At 56.2% G+C, this 24,027-nt stretch overlaps 7 protein-coding genes across 7 annotated transcripts; 4 read left to right on the forward strand and 3 right to left on the reverse strand.

Moving 5' to 3' along the window:
• Window positions 1-1,864: 1,864 nt before the first annotated feature.
• B0T26DRAFT_693222 (uncharacterized protein) lies at window positions 1,865-2,704 on the reverse strand. The gene is made up of 2 exons (XM_060441189.1): window positions 2,101-2,704; window positions 1,865-1,943 (listed from the first exon to the last, which is right to left on the reverse strand). Exon 1 carries the CDS (start codon window positions 2,611-2,613, stop codon window positions 2,215-2,217), a length of 399 nt encoding a protein of 132 aa, XP_060299994.1. The 5' UTR covers window positions 2,614-2,704; the 3' UTR covers window positions 1,865-1,943; window positions 2,101-2,214.
• Window positions 2,532-4,610, forward strand: B0T26DRAFT_118715 (uncharacterized protein). Its single transcript, XM_060433317.1, has 5 exons — window positions 2,532-2,829; window positions 2,914-2,932; window positions 3,431-3,639; window positions 3,696-3,955; window positions 4,040-4,610. Exons 1-5 carry the CDS (start codon window positions 2,660-2,662, stop codon window positions 4,297-4,299), a joined length of 918 nt encoding a protein of 305 aa, XP_060299995.1. The 5' UTR covers window positions 2,532-2,659; the 3' UTR covers window positions 4,300-4,610.
• B0T26DRAFT_118716 (spermidine synthase) lies at window positions 4,611-6,873 on the forward strand. The gene is made up of 4 exons (XM_060433318.1): window positions 4,611-4,954; window positions 5,491-5,819; window positions 5,892-6,132; window positions 6,411-6,873. Exons 1-4 carry the CDS (start codon window positions 4,921-4,923, stop codon window positions 6,686-6,688), a joined length of 882 nt encoding a protein of 293 aa, XP_060299996.1. The 5' UTR covers window positions 4,611-4,920; the 3' UTR covers window positions 6,689-6,873.
• Window positions 6,874-7,057: 184 nt separating this feature from the next.
• B0T26DRAFT_671848 (hydrolase-like protein) lies at window positions 7,058-7,966 on the reverse strand (the record flags this gene model as incomplete). Its single annotated transcript, XM_060439384.1, has 1 exon — window positions 7,058-7,966. One exon carries the CDS (start codon window positions 7,964-7,966, stop codon window positions 7,058-7,060), a length of 909 nt encoding a protein of 302 aa, XP_060299997.1.
• A 704-nt stretch (window positions 7,967-8,670) lies between these two features.
• On the forward strand, window positions 8,671-11,466 carry B0T26DRAFT_764726 (uncharacterized protein; the record flags this gene model as incomplete). Its single annotated transcript, XM_060446450.1, has 6 exons — window positions 8,671-8,874; window positions 9,091-9,330; window positions 9,388-9,444; window positions 9,484-9,626; window positions 9,825-10,601; window positions 10,683-11,466. The coding sequence occupies 6 exons, from the start codon at window positions 8,671-8,673 to the stop codon at window positions 11,011-11,013; spliced, it is 1,752 nt and encodes a 583-aa protein (XP_060299998.1). The 3' UTR covers window positions 11,014-11,466.
• Window positions 11,467-15,459: 3,993 nt separating this feature from the next.
• Window positions 15,460-17,560, forward strand: B0T26DRAFT_747505 (uncharacterized protein; the record flags this gene model as incomplete). Its single annotated transcript, XM_060444852.1, has 6 exons — window positions 15,460-15,636; window positions 15,710-15,838; window positions 16,412-16,522; window positions 16,599-16,998; window positions 17,056-17,416; window positions 17,476-17,560. The coding sequence occupies 6 exons, from the start codon at window positions 15,460-15,462 to the stop codon at window positions 17,558-17,560; spliced, it is 1,263 nt and encodes a 420-aa protein (XP_060299999.1).
• Window positions 17,561-19,411: 1,851 nt separating this feature from the next.
• On the reverse strand, window positions 19,412-20,370 carry B0T26DRAFT_118920 (uncharacterized protein). Its single transcript, XM_060433319.1, has one exon. It carries the CDS (start codon window positions 20,250-20,252, stop codon window positions 19,596-19,598), a length of 657 nt encoding a protein of 218 aa, XP_060300000.1. The 5' UTR covers window positions 20,253-20,370; the 3' UTR covers window positions 19,412-19,595.
• Window positions 20,371-24,027: the final 3,657 nt, after the last annotated feature.

Genomic DNA, 24,027 nt, shown 5'->3' on the forward strand with positions numbered 1-24,027 from the left:
GGGGGTAGGTAAGTAAGATGGCTTGGGGTGCCCTGTCCAGCTGGCCTTGTCCACTCGCCCGATGATGTAAAGCGTCAGAAATAGTACCGGCCTCGGGTGGAGCAGCTGCGGTCACCCGTCTTGCCCGAGAATGGGATGAACCGGACGAGGAGAACAATGCAACGAGACCAGAAGCTCTAGGAGTGTCGAAGTTGAGGCAAAGAAGTAAAAAGGAGAGATAAAATATTGCGTAGCACCAGCAACAGCAGCGACAGTGGTGAAAGAGTAAAAAAAAAGGGAAAAAAGACTGGAAGCCGAAAGCAACCTGGAACCCCCCTAGCTTATCACTAGTATTTGAAGAGCAAATAGAAGCAGCAGCACGCATGGAGCGGCGCCGGGTACGAATGGTCGGTGCTGCGACTTGTGCTGCTGTGCTGCACCTCCATACCGCAAAGCAGTATTATTTTCTGCAGCAGTGCAGCCACCACTGCACTGGTCCCACACCGTTCATGGGCCCCACCTACCCAATGCATGCATCGCCCGCTTCGGAATTGGAGCATGGGCTTTCATCGCAGCATGGTGGGTAGGAGCCATGAGGTGTGCTTGCCCACTCGGAGTTTGTCTCGGGCGGTCAGTGCAGTTCAGGGGCACCAGCATGGTGGCTTCCAGAGGGCTTCTAGGCTGCCTTGCGCTCCATTTATATATTCCCCTACTGTAATTATATATTGCGGAACACTCTCGGCTCGTTTACACCCAAATTGCTCTCGAGGGCGCGACCCGGTGCAGTGCTCAGGAAGGGCAGACAGCCATCTCAGAGCTGCTGGTCGCGGGGTGCAATCGCCTGGACTGCCTTCAATCCAAATGAATGGCGGGCACTGACTGTGGGCCCTTTGCGGCCCCCCCATACCGACAGGGGTGCTAAGGGCTAAGGTTAAGGTGGTTTTTTCCGTCCGCGCATGGCATGGCAAGCCATGTACATTACGTGCACAGGACTTACGTCAGGTACTTGGCTGGGTGTCATCTAAGAAATCTTTAACGACCGCTGAAGAAAACCTAGGGTAGCTGAATGTGGCCGGCCGCTGGGTTCCGTGTCTCGAGTGTCTATCTGGACTCCACCGGATTGACCGCTCTTCGCTAGAGAATAAAATAGCGAATGGAACGAGGTTTTCTCAAAGTGCGCGGCGTGTTTGCTTTTTCACGTCTCTCCTTGAGGTACAGCGCTTATAGGAGTGCCTCCGCCACGCGGGCTGCACGCGACGATTTGAAACTTTTGAGAACGGATGAATTGCACTCAAGGCCAGCGCCCAGGCCAGCGCCATCCATCTCGATTCCCGTCGGTTGGAGCGGAATGGAAGCGATGGAAAGCCAGAAGCCAGAAGTTAGAACAACTTTAATGCCCTTCCTTCCTTCATCCGCGGAGACTAGAGTAGTAGCCCCTATTTTGGTCCGCAAGGTCCACAAAGGCGCTCGGCCCACGACCGTAATAACCTTGAGGATCTCTACTAAGATGACGAGCAAAAGTTCTATCCCCTACCCGGCAAGCGGTTGACAAAAAAAGGCGAACACATTCGCAGTACTTCTCTCCAGGCCAAATATATGTACATGTACAAATATAGGTACCGTTATGTACTACAATCTTACCACCCAGTCAAAAGACCCTCGCCCTCTAACACATCTTGCATCCGCCTTACCATGGAATCCACGTACCCATTAATTTTCGCTTGGCTCAGTCGGCTCCATCCTTCAACCGCCAGGTCCATGATATTTGCTCCAATTCGAAGATTGGCACGGATATACCGCTTTACAGCCCTCCAGCAATTCTCAATTGGTGATAAATCCGGGGAGCTGGGCGTATTGAAATAGTCCTTGGGCTTGCTTCCACTGAATGCCATGGAACTGTTACAAAATTGGTAATGTATGGTAGTGCAGCGCCACTCGCACGGACCATTGATTTTGAGTGTTCGCTTTTTTTTTGTCAACCGCTTGCCTGGGTACTGACCAGGTCCCCGGCGCGCCACGATTTCAAAATTACAGCGCCCGTTCGGTTCGTAGTACAGCGCTAGCAGGGACGGCACTGACCAAGACATGGTTGCTGGCACTGGACAGGGAACTAAAACTTACCCTTAGACCATAGTAGTGTCGTAGTTATTATCTCGGGCTGCCATGCCGGAAATCCTTTTGGCGCAACGAGGGGCTAGAGATCGTTGGCGGCCAATGGCGAGCTCTACGGCCCCCTTATCCAGGGGGCCTAGGAGCCAGTCCCAGCGCCCGGAGCGGGGCCAGGGCAGTCTCGCGGATGCGGCTGCTGCCCAGGACCCCGGCCCCCAGCTCAGTAGCGTAGCGTGGCTTCACTCCGTCTGGAGTTCTGCATGGAGTATTTTTGCCGCGAAACAGCTCGCCATGCGCCTGCGCACATGGCCATGACTTGTGTGGTGGTGGTGTCTGATTCGGGCGTTTCCTCTCTTCTTCGCTTGCTGTAGCCATTTCGCTGTTCGTTTGAACTGCTGGCGGTCTGACTGGTGTGGTGTGGTGGGTGCCCCATGTGGTGGCTTGGGCAGTTTGTTTCGCCGAGCGGCAGGCGTTGACCAACGCAACCGCAACCGCAACTACAACCACGCAACCACAACTCGACATCGCTCCCCACCATCCCAACTTCCCAACCGCGCTGGATTTTCACTGGATGCTGGTGTATGCACGAGGGCTCGAGCTCGAGCTCGAGCTCGAGCTTCCTGTTTCCGGGCTCTTGGTTTGGTCTTCTTGGCTCACCGTTTCCCAACTTCCTCCCAACTCGTTGAATGGTCCACAGATGCATTCGAGCAGCTTGCTAGGTGCCTACGGAAGAAAACTCTAGTGAATATGATGTCTTCCCCTCGGAATCTGATGAGAGGGCGGTGCAAAAGACTAGAGCTGACTGCTTGACAAACCAAGTGACAGCTCAAAAAGAAGCTTCGCCGTGAGTTTTTATCGAATGCTGACCCCGCTGAAGCGTTAGAATACTCATCAGTCAGCCCATCACATTCGCTTACTTGGTCCTTTGAAGAGACAAGACATTGGCTCGGTGGCAACTTGTTTCGCCGCTGCGGGTAAGACGCGCTTGTTGACCGAAAGGCGAGGCAAGGCAAGGCAAGCACATCGCAGCACATGGCCGAGACCGAGTTGCCCTCGCCCCCCATCGCGTCTCACGAAACAGTCTTTGGCGTAACCCCCCTCTGTCAGCCGACTACAACATCGGGACTGGTACTAGTGCGCCGGCCGATGGCAATCATGGCAGATCCTCGCCCGTCTTTCCTTGTGAATGGCTGCTGCCGTAACAGCCGCAACTCGCCATCGACGGCATGCATGGCTTTGCCCGTCGTGGGGTTTCCCATAGACATGGGCCATGGACAACTCACTTGGCTGCCCGTGCGCATCTCTCAAGCTTCTTCCCCTAAACTTAGTGCCTCCCGTCCAGTGTCCCGAGCTTTGCGATCCCAATTACAACCTCGATGATCTTCCGATCACTGCACTACGCACGGGCGGCCGCTCTGGTGCCATAGGGAAGCGATCTTCCCGCGTGCCCGCTAGAACCTGCTGGCCAGCCATGACTTTCAATGGTGCACCAGACTTTGCCCCAATGGGGGCTTGCAGACGAACGAACCACTGCAGCGCACAGAAGGCTAAGTGTGGTGTCTGCAGTGTCTGTTCGCGATTCTACCCTGACCTGACCGTGCTGACAGCGGGATGATCAATGAAACCTGGGGTTGTACCTGGGGTCGCCTCCGCCGCCGCCGCCGCCGCCAGCACGCTTCCGTGTGGCCCCGCTTGCGACCCGTCTCAGTTCGGGCCTCGGGATCATATCGTCTCCAGACCCGGCCAAGCGCCGGCAGCTGTTGTCGATTGGTCCCCCGGTCACCTCAACACCATAAGGCTGTTTCATCCAACGCCCGCGAAATGATCGCAACGCTACCTGCCTCTTCCGACGAAGGGAAAAAAACTTGTTCGCGGCACTGTCCTTTTCATTGTGTGGTTTTCCGTGTTCCCGGCGAAAGCCCTGAGCTGATCTTACCAGCGTTGTAATTAGACTTTAGGCGGTTAAAGAGAGCGCCCTGCCCGAGGCAGCGCCGCAATCCTACGAGATGCCGTGTCTCTCGGCCTTTGTTCCCGATTATCAACCCGGAGGTTGGCGGTAATTCTGAGGCAATCCTTCCCTTCTGGATTCAGTCCTATTCCTCAGTCTCGTTCCTGGTCACTTGCTCGCCCACTGTTGGTGATGCTTCTGATGCAATCCTCTCAAGCTGTTGCCCGTGCCTCCCTGGCATGCCTTCCATGAGGAGCAGTTGATGGCATTCGATCACCATTGGCAGCCATGGCCGGCTGTGTGTGTGAAGTGTGCTGGGACGGGTGCATGCCGGCCGTGCTGCGCCGTAACCACGTTTTTTACTTAATTATCAGACTCGCGCCGTATGCATCTGCAGTTTGCAACGCTGCGAATTGTCGAATTGGAGCAGTCAAGTGCCGTTGTCCTGCCTCGTCGTGTCGTGCTTAGCAGCGGCTCAATCTCAATTTGCTGCTCTTCACCGCGGGGACTTTTTCCGTCTAGATTTTTTTTCTCGTCTCGCTGCAGATCTGGTGTCACCGCTCTCAAGTCAACCGACCTCTCCACACAAGCACACAGCGGACAAGCATCATTGGCTCTGGCTTTCCGAAAACACGTTTTTATTCGCTCACCCGTGCCTCCCTAACATACCTTCCCAGAAAAAAAAATCTGCTATCCGCCCGCAAACAAAATCGCAATCGTGCCCTGCCGATTGAAGCCCCTCTTATTAAAAACTTGCGCTGTTGCTCCTGCTCAAGTTGGCTTCACTCTGGTCCAGACGCCTCTGCAAATCGCCTCTGTCTCCGTCTCTCTTTACGCCTCCACATTTCCCGAGACGACCGAGATATCTCGGCTACTTTCACAAAATGGCTGACGAAATCACCCATGCAACCATCAAAGGTGAGTGAGTCGAGTGCTACTGCTAAGCGGCGGCCAACTTTATCACCGCGGGGTTATTGGATCGCGGACATGCTTGGACGTGCTACTCCGGTCCATTGATGCCCCGCCATTCACAATCTCCTGTGCCACAGATCCCCTCTCACCTCCCCCCAGACCCATGCCCATCGCCTCACACGGCACTTAGACTTCCAAATGTAAAAATACGAAAATATCACCCTCCCAGCCCTGTATCCCCGACTTGGAGTCCCTTGGGTTTTTTGCCGCGTATGCTGCGCCGCATTGCACCACGAGGGAGAGGGCTACAGCCACGGTTCGGTGACTTATTGTGCCTCTTGCAGGCATGGCTTTCTATATGAGAATATCCGGTCCAAAGACGGCTGCCCAATTCGTCATGCACATCATCACACACGCACCCGCCCCCCCCGAGTCTGCCGCCGCTGCCGCTGTTGCCTTGCCATGAGAGACGCACGTTTCGGCCATGAAAGCGTGAGACAGTTGTGCTAACGAGGCCCCCTCTCGCCGGGATTTGCATCTAGATGGCTGGTTCCGCGAGATCTCGGACATGTGGCCGGGCCAGGCCATGACCCTCAAGGTCAAGAAGGTGCTGCACCACGAGAAGAGCAAGTATCAGGATGTCCTGATCTTTGAGTCGACCGACTACGGCCACGTCCTGGTCCTGGACAATGTCATCCAGTGCACCGAGCGTGACGAGTTCTCGTACCAGGAGATGATCACCCACCTAGCCATGAATTCGCACCCCAACCCCAAGAAGGTCTTGGTCATTGGCGGCGGCGACGGCGGTGTCCTGCGCGAGGTGGTCAAGCACGAGTGCATCGAGGAGGCCACCCTCTGCGACATTGACGAGGTATTTATTCCATTCCGCGGAACCGAGAGAGAAAGACGCTGTGGTACCATACTTACACCCCCTATTTTGCAGGCTGTCATCCGCCTGTCCAAGCAGTACCTCCCCAGCATGTCGGCCGGCTTCAACCATCCCAAGGTTAAGGTTCATGTTGGCGATGGCTTCAAGTTCCTGGACGAGTACAAGAACGCGTTTGACGTCATCATCACCGACTCGTCCGACCCCGAGGGACCCGCCGAGTCGCTCTTCCAGAAGCCCTACTTCCAGCTACTATTCAACGCCCTCCGCGAAGGCGGTGTCATTACCACCCAAGGTTGTACGTCTCCTTTACTCAGGAAAGTCGGGGTTCTGAGAGCAAATGGTTCCCAGGGCAGGCTTAACACCGTGCCTGTATTCTCCTGCGCCATATCTCAGGTCTACCAAGTGGTAGTTCGTCTCGGCTTTGGCGCATGCTATGGCTTTTTTCGCTCTTCTCGCCCCTTTCTCTCCTTCCGTTTTAGTGCCTTTTACCCCTTTTTAAAATTTCCGTGTCCTTTAATAATTGTGTTTGAAAGCCTTTCTCTTCTGACCACGAAGCTAATGAGTGAGCTGCAGCCGAGAACCAATGGCTTCACCTGCCCCTGATCACCAAGCTTAAGAAGGACTGCAAGGAGATCTTCCCGGTCGTTGAGTACGCCTACACCACCATCCCGACGTACCCGTCTGGACAGATTGGCTTCATGGTGTGCTGCAAGGACGCCAACGTCAACGTCAAGGCTCCCCTGCGGTCGTGGACCCCTGAGGAGGAGGCCAAGCTGTGCAGGTACTACAGCTCGGAGATCCACAAGGCCAGCTTCGTCCTGCCCACGTTTGCCGCCCATGCCCTGAAGTAGAGAGCTCTGCCCTGTTTTGGAGTAAACAGAAGCAGGCTGAGACGGGGGGACATCTGAAGAGGTATAATGGAAAAATCGGTGCTAAGGGTAGATTTACTGAATCTTCAGGCGTGAGACTGCACAAAAAAATTGGTAGATTTTGGCCATTTAAGACTGAAAACAATGACGATAGAGAGAGGCCATGGGAACCTCGTCGCACTTAGGCATGTCAGATTTCACAAATAGACTTGATTGCCCCTCAGTTGAACACGTACACATATGTACACGTACGTCACGAACAAGAATTGCCCATATTCTGTCGTCATCAGCATGAGGATTGTGTAAGAACATTCAAGGCACACGAGTAGCAGTTTGGGTCTACGCCTTTGCCTACTGGCTGACGTCGGGGTAGACGTCAAACCTCCGCTGGTCCCTGAGCGGGATGCCGCTCCTGGCCTCCTCGATCCTGGCGCCGTCCAGCTCGGCACTGACGATGGTCTCGTTCTCGTCGGCCTCGACCAGCACCTGGGCCATGGGATCGACAATAAGACTGTGTCCCCAGGCGTGATAGCCGGCGGTCGTGTCGCGGGCCGGGCTGCACAGGGCCACGTAGATCTGGTTGTCCATGGCGCGCGCCTGGCCCTGCAGCCGCCAGTGCAGCGGGCCCGTCGTCGTGTTGAAGGCGCCCGGGTACACGAGAGCGAAGCAGCCGTCGCGCCGCGCCGCGATCATGGCCAGCTCCGGAAACCGGATGTCGTAGCAGATGGCTACACCTACGCGCCCGTACTCGCCCAGCTCCACCGTCGTCACTGCAGACCCCGCCGACAGCACCTCCGACTCGCGGAACCGGATCCGCCCTGGTATGTCAATGTCGAACAGGTGCACCTTGCGGTGCGTTGATAGTAGCGCCCCCGACGGCCCGAACGTCAGGCTCGTGTTGTAGTACTTCTTGTCCCTCCCGTTCGACTCGGCAACCTCCGGAATCGACCCCCCGATCAGGTACACGCCGTTGTCGCGGGCCATGGCCGCCAGCGCGTGGAAGCTCGGGCTCGATTCTGCCGGGGGTGGTGACGGGAGAAGCGGTTCTGCGTATGACGGGAAGAACTCGCACCCGTACGGCGAGTTGAAGCACTCGGGTAGCACCACGATCTTGGCGCCTCCCGCGGCTGCCTCGGCGACCTTGGCCGCCGCGTGCGCGAGGTTCGCTGCCTTGTCGGCGCCGCTTGCTAGCTGCACGCACGCCAGCTTGACGGGCTTCTTGAGCAGCAGCGGGCGCGGGGTTGGTGTGATTGTTGACATGATGCGGTGTTGGGAGAGGGGTCGGGGGGTGAGGAAGAAATTTGGTGGCGGTGCTCGTGTGGTGGTTATTGGGCGTGTTAGTGTTGGTTTCTTGCTGGGGCGTGCAGGAGGCGGTCGGAAAAGTAGTAGTCTTACGGTTGGCCTTATGGTTGATGTTGTTATCCGCATTGCGGGAGGGCTCGGTCGAAGAGCCGGAGGATGGGATGGAGTTGTCGTCGAGCCGGCCGTTGCGGAGGACTTGCGCGGGAGGAGGGCTCCCCAATTGGCGTGCTGCGGGGTGCTTATTGGGTAATGGGAGCGGATCAAAACGCCGCAGTGAAAGCCCAGGAAGTCGCGAGCCACAGCGAGGAGGGGTAGCTGTCTGCCTGGATGCTAGCCGACGCCAAATGCCAGCTCGCCAATTGGGCAACGGCCAGGGATATCATTTCGTCCAAATTCCCCTTCCATCCCAATCGAGATGTACACCTGACGCTGTCGATCGTGTGCCTCTTGGAGTTTCCTTCCCCCCCGAGGACCTCCCCAAAGATTTGCGGGCCCAAAGAGGGCTCTGTTCTAGATTGCTTGATAGTTCAATCTCTTTTCTTTCCGTCTTCTTCCATCTTTAGGCTTAGTGACACTGCCCTGGTTTGTGCCCTGTGGCATGGCTTGGACCGCTGCTCCCCTTTCTCTCGGCGTCTGTGACGTGCCTCCCTCTACAATTCACAATGGAACCCCAATCGTTTGACCTGCTTCAATGGGAAGAGCTCTGCGCAATCCCCCGGGCTCCCGGCTTCATTGCCATGAACTGGACTGAGGTCAAGCTCCACCGTTCGACCCGCGGCCGACTGAGGAAGGCAAACCCGGCTCGCCAGCGTCAGCGCGAGTACTTTGCCAACGCCCGCGCTCGTGCCGCCGAGGTCAAGAACTCTGTCGAGAACAGCCCTCCATCCATCTCTTTCCTCCGTTCGAGTTCTTCCTAGTCGCGCTGCTCTCGTACTTCCAACAAGTCGGGCTCTTCGGCTGGGCGCCATGCCTCTCAGCCGGCCACGCAAAAGCAAGCTGATCCGCCCAGGAAGCGTCCCAATATCACTGACACCGCCCGAGAACCCCCTTTGCCAACGATAAGTCGCTTCTTTGAAGAGCAGTCTGCCCAGGGCGTCGGGGCGCCAGGGCCTGTTGGCACTCAACCCGAGTATGATGACCAAGCTCTGGAGCGGATGAGGCAAAAGCCGCTTGCGAAAAAGGACTGGGGAGTTTCCCGGCGTTCAATCTTGGGTCCCGCCAAGAATCGTCCTAACCAGGTGTCGGATAACCGGGCATCGGGTAACAAGACCTCGGGCGAGGCCGTCCAAGACGTCCAGAAACGGCGAGCCACATTGCACGAGGTGGACACGGCCACTTGAAACGGAGACATGAACCTTTATCCCGTCAGGGCATGGTAGTCAGAATTGGAAGCCAGGAAGGGAGACCTGAAGCGCCTCCGAGAGGCAATTCAACCGGTATGTCACTGGCTTTAAGGGCGTCTGATTGTGCTTTAGACTAACAGGATGCAAGACAACCCCGATTTCGACGCAGTGTTTCGTGAGCGGCTACCGCTTAGCAGCCTGCCTCTTTCTTCAAGCCAAATTGCCGGAGAGAATCCAAGACGAGAAGAGCGGCTGATATCGGGTCGAATGGAGCCGTGCGTGATTTCAACTCCGGAGATACGCGAACCGGTTCCACTACGAGCGTTCTCTTCAACGTTTTATCCCATGGAAACCTTTGATTCGGCAAATACAGACAGTGTTCTGGTACAGGTCGGCCGAGTGGCCTCACCTGTCCCACCGTCTCGGAAAGGAGAGAATGATAGATGGAGGAAGTAGCTTCGGAAGCCAAGCAGTCCGATCAACAGCGTCGAGGCTGTCGAAGGAAGCCAAGAATCCGTCGAGTGCCTAAGAGTCAGCCCTGGTGTCAGTGAGATCTCTCGAGAAGTCCGAGAACGATCACAGTCACAGCCCCGTTTGACAGATGCAGCGTTGAACCGCTTTACAGACCCGAAGCCTTCTGGATTAGAGGGCCTAGGCCAGGCATTCGGCTCAATCAGCTCCTCGCTAATCCTCAGTCGCTTCGAGGATCTCATGTCCAGGATACATAGACGCCACGAGCAGACCAGAACCCAAAAGGAGGCGCCCCCCTTGGATTCCCAGATGCACGTGCCTGACGATGATCCCGCCCCTCACCAGCAAGACGGAAATATGCAGACAAATGTCTCTCGTCAAACTCCACCCACGGCTGCAGAGCAGATTGCTGCACCATCGTGCAAAAGTGATCCGGATCAAGCGTGGAAATCATTCCTATTTGGCGGTGAAAGCACTGACGGTGTCGAAGAGGCAGCATTTGATGAGGCAAAGCGTGATGTAGCACGAGATCTTCAACCGTCGACCTACTCGTCCTGCATTGGCGATAAACCCTTATCAGACTGGGACAGCAACATTGCAGCCGCAGGAACAGTACACACCAATGGAGATGAGTCATCCGGGTTTGCCAACGACGTCCTGTCAAGTGCCGGAGCTTCTGCAAGCCGCAAAGCCACGTTGAGACCCTCCTCGACAGGGGTGATGTCAGATCCAACGTCGGCGGGCCAAGACGTAGCCACCCGGAATCACAGCGACGACCGGTACGCGGAAAGCAGCCTGGCTCCATTAGCCTAGCACGGTCTCAACCTATCAGACACACCCTGCCCCGACCCTACAGAAAGCACGGGAGGCAGCATGTCAGACACGCTAGCGCACCCAGCGATGTCGACGACATCGCTGGCCGTTGAGCCTGCGCGGTCTAAGGTGGGGGTCAACGATCGATTTGTTCCGCCCAAGCTTTCCGTTGGCAGCCGGTCTAGCTTGAAACGTCTGAATGAGGCTCCGATGCCAGTCAGCACCGTAGGGAATAGAAGGGCTCGACGGAAGATCCGTGCCCGCGATGGCCAGGCAAATATCCGGGCTCTCCCCAGCTACAACTCGGACCCCATCGAGGATATTAAAGATGTGGGCGAGACGCGCCCATCGCTCTTCGGGTCCCTTGATCTGGCCTGAAATGGTGCTGTTTTCGGCACGCTTGAAGCCTCGGTTAACGTTGAAGTTGTTAGCTTAGTATCTAACCTTGTCGGAGGCTGCTGATTGTTCCTTGCTAACAAGATATCCTGACGCCCTGTAAACAACCGGCCCTTGGCAAAGGAGGGCGTTTGAACAAACGATGTAGCGGTCAAGTCATGTCACACGCTAGCCAGCCAGTCAAGAGTCGAGAGTAGAGTAATGGTAAATGGTAAACTCGAAGTTTGGAGTTCAACTATCTAGCTATCTAGGTAGCTATCCGACTCATTGCCTCGCCCCCGTTCCCCCTTTCTCCGTTCTCCACTGGTGCCGACTTACTTACCTTCTCTCATCGTTTCCCCGCGTCAACGGCAAGTGTCTGTCCCACAATGTGGCTACTCTCCTGGCTCGAACCAGCTCGAAAGCCCGGGCGAGCTAATGGTCATTTCGCGTTTTGCAGGCCCGGGGCTAGTTAGGAGCTCGTCCCGCCAAGGCCCGCACATTTGAAGATCGAAACCCCGCGTTTATTCTCGGCCAATGGCACGACAGGTATTAGCAGCACAAGAAACCCCTCAAGGCTGCAATGCTGCTGCATGTGCATAAGCTGAGAGACAAACAAGGCGCCAGTTCCAGCTATAGCGGCTAGGCCTGAGGGATTATCCTCTAATGTCTCTCGTCTCGTCTCTGCAGAGTCGTCTCTCATTGCTTCGTTCGGTCCCATCGGTCGTTCAATGCGGGGACCCCGACGACGAGGGGGGGATGGAGGGTTGGAGGGACGGGTTTAAAAAACGCATATGCTCCCCAAAAAAACTTTCGATGGCTTTTTTAGTCATATGCAGGTCTCTTGGCCAATGAGACGGCCCTGATAAGGCTTAAGCTCTGCTGGTGGCGTTCGGGAGGAACCAGTGCCCGATCCTCGGCTGCCATTGGCCCACGTCGACAGCTCCGTCCAAAGCATTGCACGATTGAATTGTATTATTTTTACCTGACAGCTTTCGGGAGAAATCTGGGGGTACCGCCGAAAGCGGAACGACGGAAACTATTGCCTAAGCCTTGGACAGCTGAGGTTGCGGTCGAAGTGGGCGAGGGGGGTGAAGAGAGGACAGAAAGTGGAGGGGATTAAACTCGTTGGGATGTTTCTCTTTCAGGTGTGTGCAAGTCCCGAAATTCCTGGTTGCCGGGGCGTGGCTTCAGTCACCCCGGGACGGCCGTCGGTCGGTTAGTCGGTTGCAGGCGACGACTTACTTGCGGAGCGCCAGATGGGGGCTGGCTTTTTTCGGGTGTGGGTTGCTTCTCCACGCCTGGAGGAGCCGATTGCGGGGTTGAACCCTCCAGATATCCATACCACGGTTGAATGTGGCGGTAGAGTTGGGTTGCGAAGTACGAACGAGCAAAGACAGAATAAAGAAGGAAAAGGACGCGGGTTACGAATTCTGTCTGTGCAACCTAGCGAGCCGTAAAGTGAGGCTTGCGTGAAGCATGGCGTTGAGTTCTCACGGGCTGTTCTGAATCATTTCTTGTTTTTGTTTTGTTTTGATACGCAGCTTGCCCACATCTAGGGCGGCAACTCAGGGGCAGTGAGTGAGTCGAACGAAACGTAAACCCCACCCACCCTACGGAGCACGGATACCTTACCTACTACGCACATCCCGTAATGGGCCCCAATCCCCTTCAGCATATGCGTGCCCCATAAATAGTAAGGAAGGTACCCTGCTTTCGGATTTTTTTTTTTTTACTTTTCGAGAGCGAGACCACGGAAACCACCCGTGCTAGGGTAGTGCAGTACGTGTGTGTTAATAAGAAAACAATTAGATCGTATTTCAGCATGTCTGGGGAAACAGAGAGAGAGAGAGAGAGAGAAAAGAAGTTGAAAATAAAAACAAAACCACCTGGCAAACTCCGGTAGGTAACTAATAAGTTGCGCCCCCCAATGACTCGAAAATTACTCGCTCCAACCTCGGGTGCTCCAGCGGCAACTGACGTTGAAACTAGAGTCGTACCTAGACAACTAGACAGGACTTCTAGCAGGTACCTTACCTTTAGGGAGTGCTGCACAACAGGCATCACCCCACCCTTTTTCCCATTCTTTTCGCTCGAACGGGTCGAGGCTGTCGAGCCATGGGTGACTTATTGCCACCGGCTGGCAGGCTGCTGCTGCTGGGTTGTGTCGTTGTGCTTTTTTGGGGGACTATGACCCCCAATCTCTGAAATACATACAGTATGCATGCGACTTTGTCAAGTACCTCTTCGCTCGCTTTTTTTTTAATATTATCTTGGCCTTTCATTTTTGTTTCATTCCGTCTTTCTTATTTTCAGCTGGCCAGCCAGAGGTAAACTACTTCGGGATTACGGGTGGAATGCACCAGCCCATCCCACGGAGTTGCGGATCAGGATGCCTACTGTGGCATATAAATTTTCTGGGGTACATACGTTGACGGCGATTTGTCCTTCCTCCTCGACTCAGCGCCGGCTTACACCGCGTGTCTGTGTCTCGTATGTCTCGTAAGATGCTTGTTGTGTTGTGTGCATCCTGTCATCACTTAGTTCCTCCCAACCAACAACACCTTGTCGTCTGCAACGGATTAATTCCCTCTTCTTCTCGACACGTCAGGTCAGACTGACTGGCCAAGTGCAAGGATACGGAAGAAAAGCCCTCATCGCGCCCATCAAGATCTGTTGTTCGTTGCGGCTCTCAAAGAACAATGGGGGGGAGGGACAAGAAACATGGATGACATCGTCGTGTGCAATGTGTAATATTGAAAGGGCGCCTTTTTCGATATGTCTGCTGATCACCCAGCGGCCTGAGTGAGGGCACATGCTAGCCGAATTCCGCCTAGCGGGCTAGATATTACCGGAACCTGTGTAACGAATGGGGGCCTGGCCGTCAACGACAGACAACCCCGCCATTTCCTTCACGTCGTCCTCTGTCCTCGGGATGAAAGTGCGGGGCTTTTTGAGTGGCGTGGACGCTCAACGATATGCGTACACACCAGGGTTATACCGCGGTCTGCATGGCATGGCTACCCAAAGCAATGAATATGAAGGTAGCACTGGGGGCTATGGGATATCAGGCAATACAGGTGTGATGGGGGACCTGTAACCATGGCCCCGAGGGAGAGAGAGTCCAGGCCGCCCACATACACATACAGTAATACATATACAACAAATGGTCCAGAGCGAGTCTGCCCTGTGGAATCACCCGATATGGAAGGGGCACTACCACGACCGCTAGTAGCACTAGCACCAGTAGTCTAGTTGCTCGTACACGAGCCTCCAATAGGTAAGGAGGAGCCTCGGCGAGCAAAACATTATCCCGCTCGCGGTTCACGGGGACTCGGCCCTGCTGGGCAACCTGGCAGACGTTACCTTATCTTGACCCGGCCGGCCACGGGTGGCCCCTGGTGGGTAGTGGGTGATGATTTAAATCCGTGTTTTTCAGGTTTCTCGTGTGTGTCGTTCTTTGTTCGACCACGCTGCGGCGCGGGGACAACCCCGGTATAGAAAGGCAACCCAAGACGAGAGTGCCAAAAGATGTGCACGCGGCTCGGCAGTGAAACCACGGCACACGATGTGAAGAAACTGCAGGTAGCGCAGCGCCGAAAGGACTGCGCTGTTTTTGAAACCCCCAGCTGTCACCAACAGGTATGAACTGAGCGCGGCGAGGTCCTTTCGCCCTGAGGAATTTCTGTCGGGATTCCAGCCCCTGGCCTCTTGAGTAGGGAGTAAGGTCCTCGCCGCGTCGCCTCGCCGCTTCCATGTGCTCGCGTGGGGCGCTCCCCCGTTCGGTGGTACCTCTAGTACACAGTGGAGTACCTCAGATTTGTAGAGGTGCGGTACCTTGTGGATGTCGGGCCACTACCCACTGCGCGCCCCAGGGCTGTCAGAGCATTGGCCTATCGGCGGGCAAGCAGGCATTCCCACCCCACCAAGCTCCCTTGGCTCCCCACCTTGCTGGTTGTCTGAGACGAGGCAAGAGACGCAACCGTGGAGGTGAACTCTCGAGAGTGTGTCTGGCGAGTGACACACGCCCAGCAACCCATTCATTGTGAGTCTCTCGCAAGTCTCTCTTGGGTGCTCCCAAACCAAGCAGGCCAAAGTGAAGCCGATACCATACCCCTCCACATTCTCGTTCCCAGGACTCCACCGGCTCAGCCACAGACCCCTGCATCCAGCGGGAAAGCTTCTCTCTTATCTCTGGCCGCGTTTATCTTTCCCACAGCCTGCACCTTGAACGGCTGTAGAGAAAGCACATAAAAAGCCTCAGTCCCCGCTACCTCCCCGACTCCGTCCGTTTTCCACCTCTTTCAACCTTAACTGCTTTTTCGATTCCCCGTCGCGACACTTTTGAGCTTTTGGAAAACCGGACACGAAGCCGTCTTCTAGCATTGAGATATCCTCATTCCTTGGTTTCCCTCGTCAACCCCCCTCCCCCCCCACAAGATCGCGAAAATGGTGAGTTTTGTCCGCATTAAGCCAACGACCCCGCTCTCATTGGCCCTGGCCCTGGCTGCCCGCTGCGCTGCTCTTGACCCAAGAGCCAAGAGATTCAAGCCCGAGAACCCCTCATCCCCCCTCCTTTATCGCTGTCGCCCGCGGCTCTATCTCCAGCGCAGCCCGCAGCCCGCAGTTCGGGCGCCCTATCCCAACGCCCGCTTCGCTCTTGTCAGGGCCAGTCCAGCTAACCGATCCCTGGCTGTAGGCGACCCAAGAATCCTTCACCTCATACACGGAGAACCTCCAGAAGTACCTCCGCCTTCCTCAAAATGGCCAGATCATGGTCGAGTACATCTGGATCGACAGCGAGGGTGGTGTCCGGTCCAAGTCGAGAGTGAGTTGCCTTTTGGTTTCCTCTATGCTATTTCCCTGCCGTCGTGTGCCTCCGTCGTCGCTCCCGACCAACCTTCGACTCTTTTGGGACTCGGTATCCGCGGCACTCGGTGTGGCATTTTTTGGCCCAACCGAAACCCCCCCTAGACTCCCCCCGGTCCCACGAGCCTGCGAATGACGGACCGCATGGGAGCAGCCCTTCCACAGGGCTCCGGCCTCGCCCTCGCCCACTGACCCATGACGACTTCTCGCACCACACGACACCGTTCATTTGCACCCCCACCCCACCGAGTCCACTCCGCCAATGCCGTGCAGCATGGCAGACCCGGCATGAGCAACCGCCACTGCGAAACCTCGATTCTCGTCGGCTGCCCCGCCAGCGCCCGCTTAGTCGAGCCGAAACCTCGTTGGAAAATGTCCGAGAGGAACAGCCGGCCCCTGTCGAAAAACGCAACGACCGAGGTCTCATGCGCTGCCATTGGGCTTCATGGGTGGCGCACATGCATCCTTTTTGCTTGGCGATACTTGCCTGCATTGGCTCCCGAGAGGCACGGTGCTGACCGCATGTTTCTAGACTCTCCCAGAGCTGAAGGAGGGCTACACACCCAAGGACCTCCCGACCTGGAACTTTGACGGTTCGTCGACCGGCCAGGCCCCTGGTGACAACTCCGACGTCTACCTCAAGGTAAGCAAGCTCCTTGGCTCTCCGCCATACCGCAAATCAACTTGGTGGTAGGAGCAGCTGCTAACAGTCGCCGCAGCCCGTCGCCGTCTTCCCGGATCCGTTCAGGGGAAATCCCAACATCCTTGTCCTGTCCGAGTGCTGGAACGCCGATGGCACCCCCAACAAGTTCAACCACCGCTACGAGGCGGCCAAGCTGATGGAGAAGCACGCCGAGCACATTCCGTGGTTCGGTCTTGAGCAGGAGTACACTCTACTGGATCTCACCGACCGCCCGTACGGCTGGCCCAAGAACGGCTACCCAGCTCCTCAGGGCCCCTACTACTGCGGTGTCGGCGCTGGCAAGGTCGTCCAGCGTGACATCGTCGAGGCCCACTACAAGTGCTGCCTGTACGCCAACATCAAGATCTCGGGCACCAATGCCGAGGTCATGCCCGCTCAGTGGGAGTACCAGGTCGGCCCCTGCGATGGAATTGAGAGTGAGTTTGCGCGCCTTGGCCAACCCTAGCCCTAACCGCGTCTAACGTCTTGAACAGTGGGCGACCACCTCTGGCTCTCTCGCTTCCTCCTTCACCGCGTGGCTGAGGAGTTCGGTGCCAAGGTATCATTCGACCCCAAGCCCATCCCCGGCGACTGGAACGGCGCTGGCCTGCACAGCAACTTCTCGACCAAGGAGATGCGTGTCGAGGGCGGCATGAAGTACATCGAGGCTGCCATCAAGAAGCTCGAGGGCCGCCACCACGAGCACATTGCCGTGTACGGCGTGGGCAACGAGAAGCGGCTGACGGGCCGCCACGAGACTGGATCTATTGACCAGTTCTCGTACGGTGTCGCCAACCGCGGAGCATCGATCCGCATCCCCAGGGAGTGCGCCGCCAAGGGATACGGCTACTTTGAGTATGTTACTTCGGCTATGGCAGTTACAAGGGCATCGGCTAACCAAGCGTCTTACACAGGGACCGGAGACCCGCGAGCAACGCCGATCCTTACCAGATCACGGGGATCATTATGGAGACGTGCTTCGGCGCCATTGAGCAGTAAAAGGAGATATATACGGCTGGAAATGGGGAGTTTTTCTTTTCTTTTGATGACATGGATTTTGTCTTTGAGCGTTGGGATTCTTCTTCGTGCGTTTATAGACCGTTCGTTGAGAGGTCTCACCCTAGCTAGTACCCCTGGCGGCCCGTGTTGGGCCGCATTGTTATTTGCTTTGAGATTAGCAACACCAATGCTATTCGTACCTTCTACCGCAGCTCTGTTGTTGATTTGTTGTTGGGATACGGGATGGGTCTGAGTTTGGCGTGCTTTGCTTTCGTGGGTGCGACACTCAAGGTACCTGTTATGTTTGTGGACATGATCGGGCGAGGATGGAATGTCGTGGTGAACCAAGTTGGCAGAGATGCTCTTCAAGATTTGTCTCAACACATGTCAATGTTGTGTATGGCATAGATTATTGAAGGTTGGGTTGGTGTCTGGTCGTGCAAACAATTCACGCTTTGACATATGTACCGTAACTACGTGCAGCATCTCTGCCGGCTATTATTAACACGAATCAACAAAGCAGAAGCGCCGCCATCCCCGACACCACTAGCCCCGAAGCCCAAGACACGCCCCTCGCCGGCTCCCAACGTCCCGCCCCAGATTTCTCACTCGGGTTCGCCGCAATAGAGGTAGACGAGCCAGTAGCGCTGCCGTCGTCTTCCACATCAAGCTGCCACGTGAGGTTGACCATCGTGTCGGTCGTCTCACCAAGCAAACCAATAGCGCTAACATAGTCGTCGAGGTCGAAGTCGAGCTGCAGGCCCGCAGCGCCGTTCAGGGCGCCGACGTCGCTGCTGCCGACAGCGGCCACCTCGTCGCCGTCGCCGTCGAGCACCGTGGCGCGCGTCAGCCGGCCTGCCGCCATGCGCGCCACGGCCTGGAACGACCCGCCGTCGAGATCGCCAAACGCCACCACTACCAGGTCTGTCGTGTTGTCCAGCGACCGCCGCACCGAGGTCTCGGATCCCGATCCGAGCACCGTGCTGTCCCGCGGAACCACTCCACTGCTGCCACCACTACTTCCACTTCCACTGGCCCGGCACCCCTGCAGATCCGCCTCTTTCACCGCCGCACAGTCCAGCCCGACGACACGCACCACGAACTGATCGCCCCCTTTTATCCCGTGATCCGCGTACCACGACGACAGGTAATAGCCCTGCAGCTGGTTCTGCCAGCCGGCGACGCAGCGCGTCCACGCGCCGTTGGTGAAGTTCCCGCCCTCGACCGTGCTCTTGAACGGGAACTCGTCGCACTCGGTGCTGTCGCCGGCGTTGGGGGAGCCGACGGGTTTGCGGATTCCGGAGCAGCAGCCCCTGCATCCTGAGGCTCGGCCCCGCGCGCGCGTGCACCGCCGCCCGTCGCCAGCGTAGGTGAGGACGATGGATTGCGAGGGGCGGTTGAGTTTGTGCGCGATGCCGAGGCAGATGTTTGTGGGGATCTATCCGTACATGGAGATCGAGGCGGGGGTGATGTTAGTGGATTTGGTCTTTTCTTCTGTCTGTGGTTTGTGGTTTGTGCGGAGATAATGCGAGATTCACATGAGAGGAACAAGAGCGGGGAGGGAGAGGGAGAGGGAAAGAGAGAGAGAGAGAGAGAGAGAGAAAGAGGAGGGGGGGCGAAGCGGCGTACGTCGTCTACGATGCCGTTGCCGACATATCTGAACTCCATTACCGGCAGGTTGGCCGAGGTGGCCGTCGCTAGCGCTGTCGCCGTCCGGCACCCTGTTGTGCTGATGCTGGTGCTGGGACTGGCACTGGTGACGGCGGTGTTGGCCGTCGACGGGGCTGCAGAGGACGCGTCGGGTGTTGACAGCTTGGGTGTCGTCAGCTTAGGCGTCGTTGGGGCCGGCTCAGACGAGGGCAGCTTCGGCGTCGTCAGCTTGGGCGCCGTCGGCTGCGCTGACGATTTGCTGCTGGCCGTGGGCGTCGTCTGCGTCGGTTGCGTTGGACTCGGCGCCGTTTTGCGCCTGCAGTAGCCGTAGCGGGTGGAGCACTCATAGCCAGACGGGCAGCCTAAATATCATGTTCAGCCAGTATCAGAGAGGCGAGAGAGAGAGAGAGAGAGACTTACACGCGCCGGGGCAGCACGTCTCGCCACTATCACAACAACCCTGGCCGGCGCCACAGCACTGCTTACCGGCAGCGCAGCACCCGGCGCCGCAGCACGTCGAGCCAGCAGCGCAAGCCGAGGAGCCGCCGTCGCAGCACGTGGCCCCGGCGGCCCAGCAGTAGGAGCCGCCGCACGTCTGGGCGTCCTTGGGGCAGCACTTGTCGCGCAGCGGCACGCAGTTCTCCGTGGTGAGGCAGCACCCGCCCATGGACAGCGGGCAGCACGTGCCGGCGTTGCCGATGGGACAGCACGACGTCGTGCAGCACTTGTCCGCCGCCCCGCAGCACCCCGCCCCGCACCGCGCCGGCGCCGAAGCCGGGCACGTCAGGGTCTGCCGCCCGAAGATTAGCAAAGAGCCCCCCGTGCCGTTGTTCTTGTCCGCAAACGCGTCGCCGACGGCCGGCGCGAGGCCGTCGAGCGGGTTGCTGGCGCCCCGGATCATCAGGGCGTGTGTTGGGGGTTCGGCATCGCGGCCGTGCTCGGAGCCGCCCAAGGCAGCGCCAACGGCAGCCGCGGCTATCACGGCGAGCTTTGACAGTGCTGTTGTTTTCATCTTGCCCAATAATTTTACCACCAAGTACATTAATCAACAGCAAACAAACCAAACCCCGTTCAGAGCAGGGTGACCCCTTCATCGCTTCTTATTCCTTTCTTCCCCGCCATCTCAGCCTCCTCCTTGTCCCTTTCATTTCCCATCTTGGTCACCGGCAGGCGTCCTGTCAGTGATGATACCCCGTAAACGAAAACATGCAGCTGCGCTGCGGGCGGGGGTGGCTGTGGTATGGTGGAGAAACTTCCTTGCCTAGGGTCCCCTAGTTCTCACGGGTCGGTCAGGTCGGGGAGATGCAAAGAAAACCAGGCTGGCGGTCTTGAAACGGCCCAATTGGCGAGTCGGCGGAGGAGAATTGCGCCGTGGCTGACGCCCAGCTGGGCTACCGCCAAGACGTTAGACGGACGGCGGCACGCTGCTGCACACACACGCACGCTGCGGCGCAGAGCCTCGTGTGGTCCATCTCTCTCTCTCTCACCGATGATCGGATCGGGCCAAGACTGGTTGGCAGTATGAATGAATGTGTGTGTTGTGAATGTAGCGGTCATCAGCCTGCCGTCCTCCGTCCGAGATAATGTAGGGAAGGGGTCAAGGTAAATAATTAGAGGGAACGATTGGACGCTGAGGACGAGAAATGGGCCATGCAACAAACACCCAGAAAAGAAAACACGGGAACACATAGTCGCACCCGGCAGGACGCATAGAAGAGAGCACAAACACGAGTGAATTTGTCACACTCGCACCCCGAATTTCAACCGAGAGGGGTCTAGGACGACAAGTCTGATCTGCCCGAGAAGGTGCATATCAGGAGCAGCATCGCCGTTGATTTCTTTCTCTTTTAGAATTCTCTCCAGCAACGAAGAGAATAAGACAGGACCAGAGAAGGGCTTCGGCCTTGGCCTCTGCTCTGTATCTCGTGCGCCTGCTCCTCTATATCCCTGACCTTTTTGATTCTTTGATTGTTTGTTTCTCTTATATACCACACCTCCGATTTCAACAACAACATCACGTCGAGTGCAGTCTGGCTCTAGCTGAGCTCAGCGCACTCTCATGGTTCTACCACCGCTCGATTCAGCAACCAGCTTTTCAGAAACACACTCGCACGGCGAGTTTCGATCTTTTGCGTCGCCTTACACTTGGGCACCTCAAGATCGCCCGCCCCTGGGCTGATGTCAACAACAACCAATAGGCACCTGGGACTCGGCGCCGACAAGGGCCCCGAAGATCTCGTCACTGCCTGGAAAGGTGACTTTTGGCGGAAGAACTACCAACTCCTTAAGAGTGAGGGGGATAACTAGGCCATACTACTCGCCCCAGACCCGAGTGCTCCTATCCGAAAGAGCCAATCCGCCCTCATTGAGCAACCGATAGCCCACTTCTATATGGAACACCTCCATATGATCCTCACCGAGCTCAGCATCGACAGACGTCGATCCAGCTGGCCACGACCCTCAGCAAGTGTCAGGGCCTGAACAAGTGTCGGAGTGGTTCTCATCCACCACATCCGAACCAACCCCTCGGCGCAGCCCCGGGTCCCAAGACTAGCCCAGAGGCGACATGGAACTGGACGACACACAGGTTCATAGATTGTGGAACATTCGAACGTGTGGACGGCTCCCACCTGTGTCATGGTGGCCGTGCGACAACCACGAACCAGGACAGGATGTAGCCGTGGTTTGCCCTGTGGCTTGATACAGTACGCCCGGAGACGGACGAAACAAACGCCTGCAACAATGTACGCACCTCACAACCGTACGCAGTGCCAGCTCCACGACTGCAAGCCCAGCACCATTGACGGAGCTCTCTGCGATGGCCATCGTACCGCCTATAAGGCATGGTATATCCTTTCACCCAGAATCTCTTCCATTGCCCAGGCAACTAAATAACTAACCGAATGGCTGGGAATGCGTGTAGAACGTTCTCCACGTGCGTGCCTTCATGGGGGGAGTCCACTTCAACCCTGTCACCATACTAGCCATCGAAGAATGGACGGACGGTGACGAACTCGTTTCCTGTTGGGATGACGCGCTAATCAGCCACGGAGGGTCATCCACGAAGGTGGCTGTGGTGGCACAGGGCCATAGATTCTATATAAGTGGCCGTAGGCTACTTCCACCCTCTGTCTTCTAGAGATACACAGACATTAACAAATCTATCACTTAAACTACCAGTTTTCGGCGTGCAGTTACGCCCTGTTGCTTCCAGTACTGGTACCTGGTGATCCCTGTTGCTTCCAGTACTGGTACCTGGTGATCCCAACATTTCCTGAGAAACGACACTGCGCCATCTCAGACTACCCTGTTGACGCATACTAAGAAACCATGCCTATTTTGCGAGTTCCACGAGTTCGTCGGCATGCCGATAGACGACAAGATGTCTGGACCTGCCTTCCATGCATTTTGTGGGAATACGGGCTGCCGGGCGATGACCCGCTCTATGAGAAGCTCTTTACGTTGTCAGAAATATCAACCGAACGAATGGTCCTTGCACTGCCACGAAACAGTGCAGCCCGTCTAGACCATGACGGTTTTGCCGCCCACATAATTACATGAGATCATGCTGACGGTATTATGTCTGCCCCTGTGGTGGATTTGGCTCAGGGAGTGAGTGTTGACTTTGGCAGCACTTTGCCACTGAAGCCCTCTTGTCTCTTTGTTTCTCTTTTAGATCAGTTCACGGCCTTGGAACATGCGTGTCAAAAGTTGTGCGCGTGGGATTCGGCATTTGGGTCTTCCCAGATCTTTGGAGGAAAGAATCACATGCAACTAGATTTAAAGGCAGCTAGTCAAGGGAATAGATAGAATCGCAGTGAGGCACGAAAGTAGATGTCTGATCAATAAATATGACACTTTGCTCTTCTAAAAATGATGAGAACGAGCGTGAGAAACTCGCTAGGTTTAGCACTTAGATAGCGTGTAGACAATATTCTCCTTGTACAAGATGCAAATAATTAGGCCACGATTAATGTTGACGTGCCTTGCTTCGCTCTCAAGCCCCCACGCAGATAATCAAGTCCGGGCCCCCTTTCAGCCCCCCAGAGCGGAAATGCGAATCTTGGGTATCTGCTTGAACTGAGTGCCGTGTTGATGATATTTTCAATGCTTTGTGCCAAAGGTACAATGCTAATGCGGGCGTCAACTCAGCAACTGCGACATTGACATGCGGCATCCGAAATCCAAATCCAATAGTGCAAGGCCCAGTGCAACCCAATGGTCGGCCATCTTCCATCATGCCCGTTGAGGCTGGGGCGAATTCAGAAGAGGGGTCCGCCCATGAACCCGCGCTCAAGGCTCTCGGCCCGTGACGTGAATATTGCTCAAACATTTCGACACTGACAACAAACACGCCATCTCTACACTATACGCAACTCGTATACCAGACGCCGGCAAGATGGAGACAGAATTTCCCAAGCTGCCTACTGTCAGCCAGCCCGACGACACTCTCTGTGAATCTTCCGAAGACGCACTCGCGAAGCCTCATGCGACACTCCCTGGGTTGGAGAGCATGTCGTCTGGAATTGACCCACTTTTCATGGAATTGGACAGGCCCTGGTTGACATGCCTCTGAGCTTCCTTCATTCTTTGTTATTTCCTTCATTCTTGACTCGGAATGTCCTCATTTCATTCGGAATGCCCTCTTTCGGGCTGATTACAACGCCTCCCTTGCCCTCTCTCCATGAGTATAAGGAAGCGTTCTTTTCTGTACATTTAGACCTATTGAGCAGACAATTCAATGCGCTGTCAACTTCGATCGCGTGCAACAGAGCAGCTATGGAGAGCCATCCAACCCTCTTACAGTCCTCGGCTAG

Source organism: Lasiosphaeria miniovina, assembly GCF_030549165.1.
Source record: "Lasiosphaeria miniovina strain SMH2392-1A chromosome Unknown B0T26scaffold_2, whole genome shotgun sequence".
Lineage (NCBI taxonomy): Eukaryota > Fungi > Ascomycota > Sordariomycetes > Sordariales > Lasiosphaeriaceae > Lasiosphaeria > Lasiosphaeria miniovina.

Bases quoted from the DNA above. Each gene is read 5' to 3' on its own strand.
- B0T26DRAFT_693222 (XM_060441189.1), bottom strand. From the start codon at position 2,613: ATGTCGAGTTGTGGTTGCGTGGTTGTAGTTGCGGTTGCGGTTGCGTTG.
- B0T26DRAFT_118715 (XM_060433317.1), top strand. From the start codon at position 2,660: ATGCTGGTGTATGCACGAGGGCTCGAGCTCGAGCTCGAGCTCGAGCTT. The intron at 3,640-3,695 runs GTGTGGTGTCTG...CCGTGCTGACAG, and splicing joins TGCAGCGCACAGAAGGCTAA to CGGGATGATCAATGAAACCT. The intron at 3,956-4,039 runs GTTCGCGGCACT...CGTTGTAATTAG, and splicing joins CGACGAAGGGAAAAAAACTT to ACTTTAGGCGGTTAAAGAGA.
- B0T26DRAFT_118716 (XM_060433318.1), top strand. From the start codon at position 4,921: ATGGCTGACGAAATCACCCATGCAACCATCAAAG. The intron at 5,820-5,891 runs GTATTTATTCCA...CCTATTTTGCAG, and splicing joins CCCTCTGCGACATTGACGAG to GCTGTCATCCGCCTGTCCAA. The intron at 6,133-6,410 runs GTACGTCTCCTT...AGTGAGCTGCAG, and splicing joins TGTCATTACCACCCAAGGTT to CCGAGAACCAATGGCTTCAC.
- B0T26DRAFT_118920 (XM_060433319.1), bottom strand. From the start codon at position 20,252: ATGTACTTGGTGGTAAAATTATTGGGCAAGATGAAAACAACAGCACTG.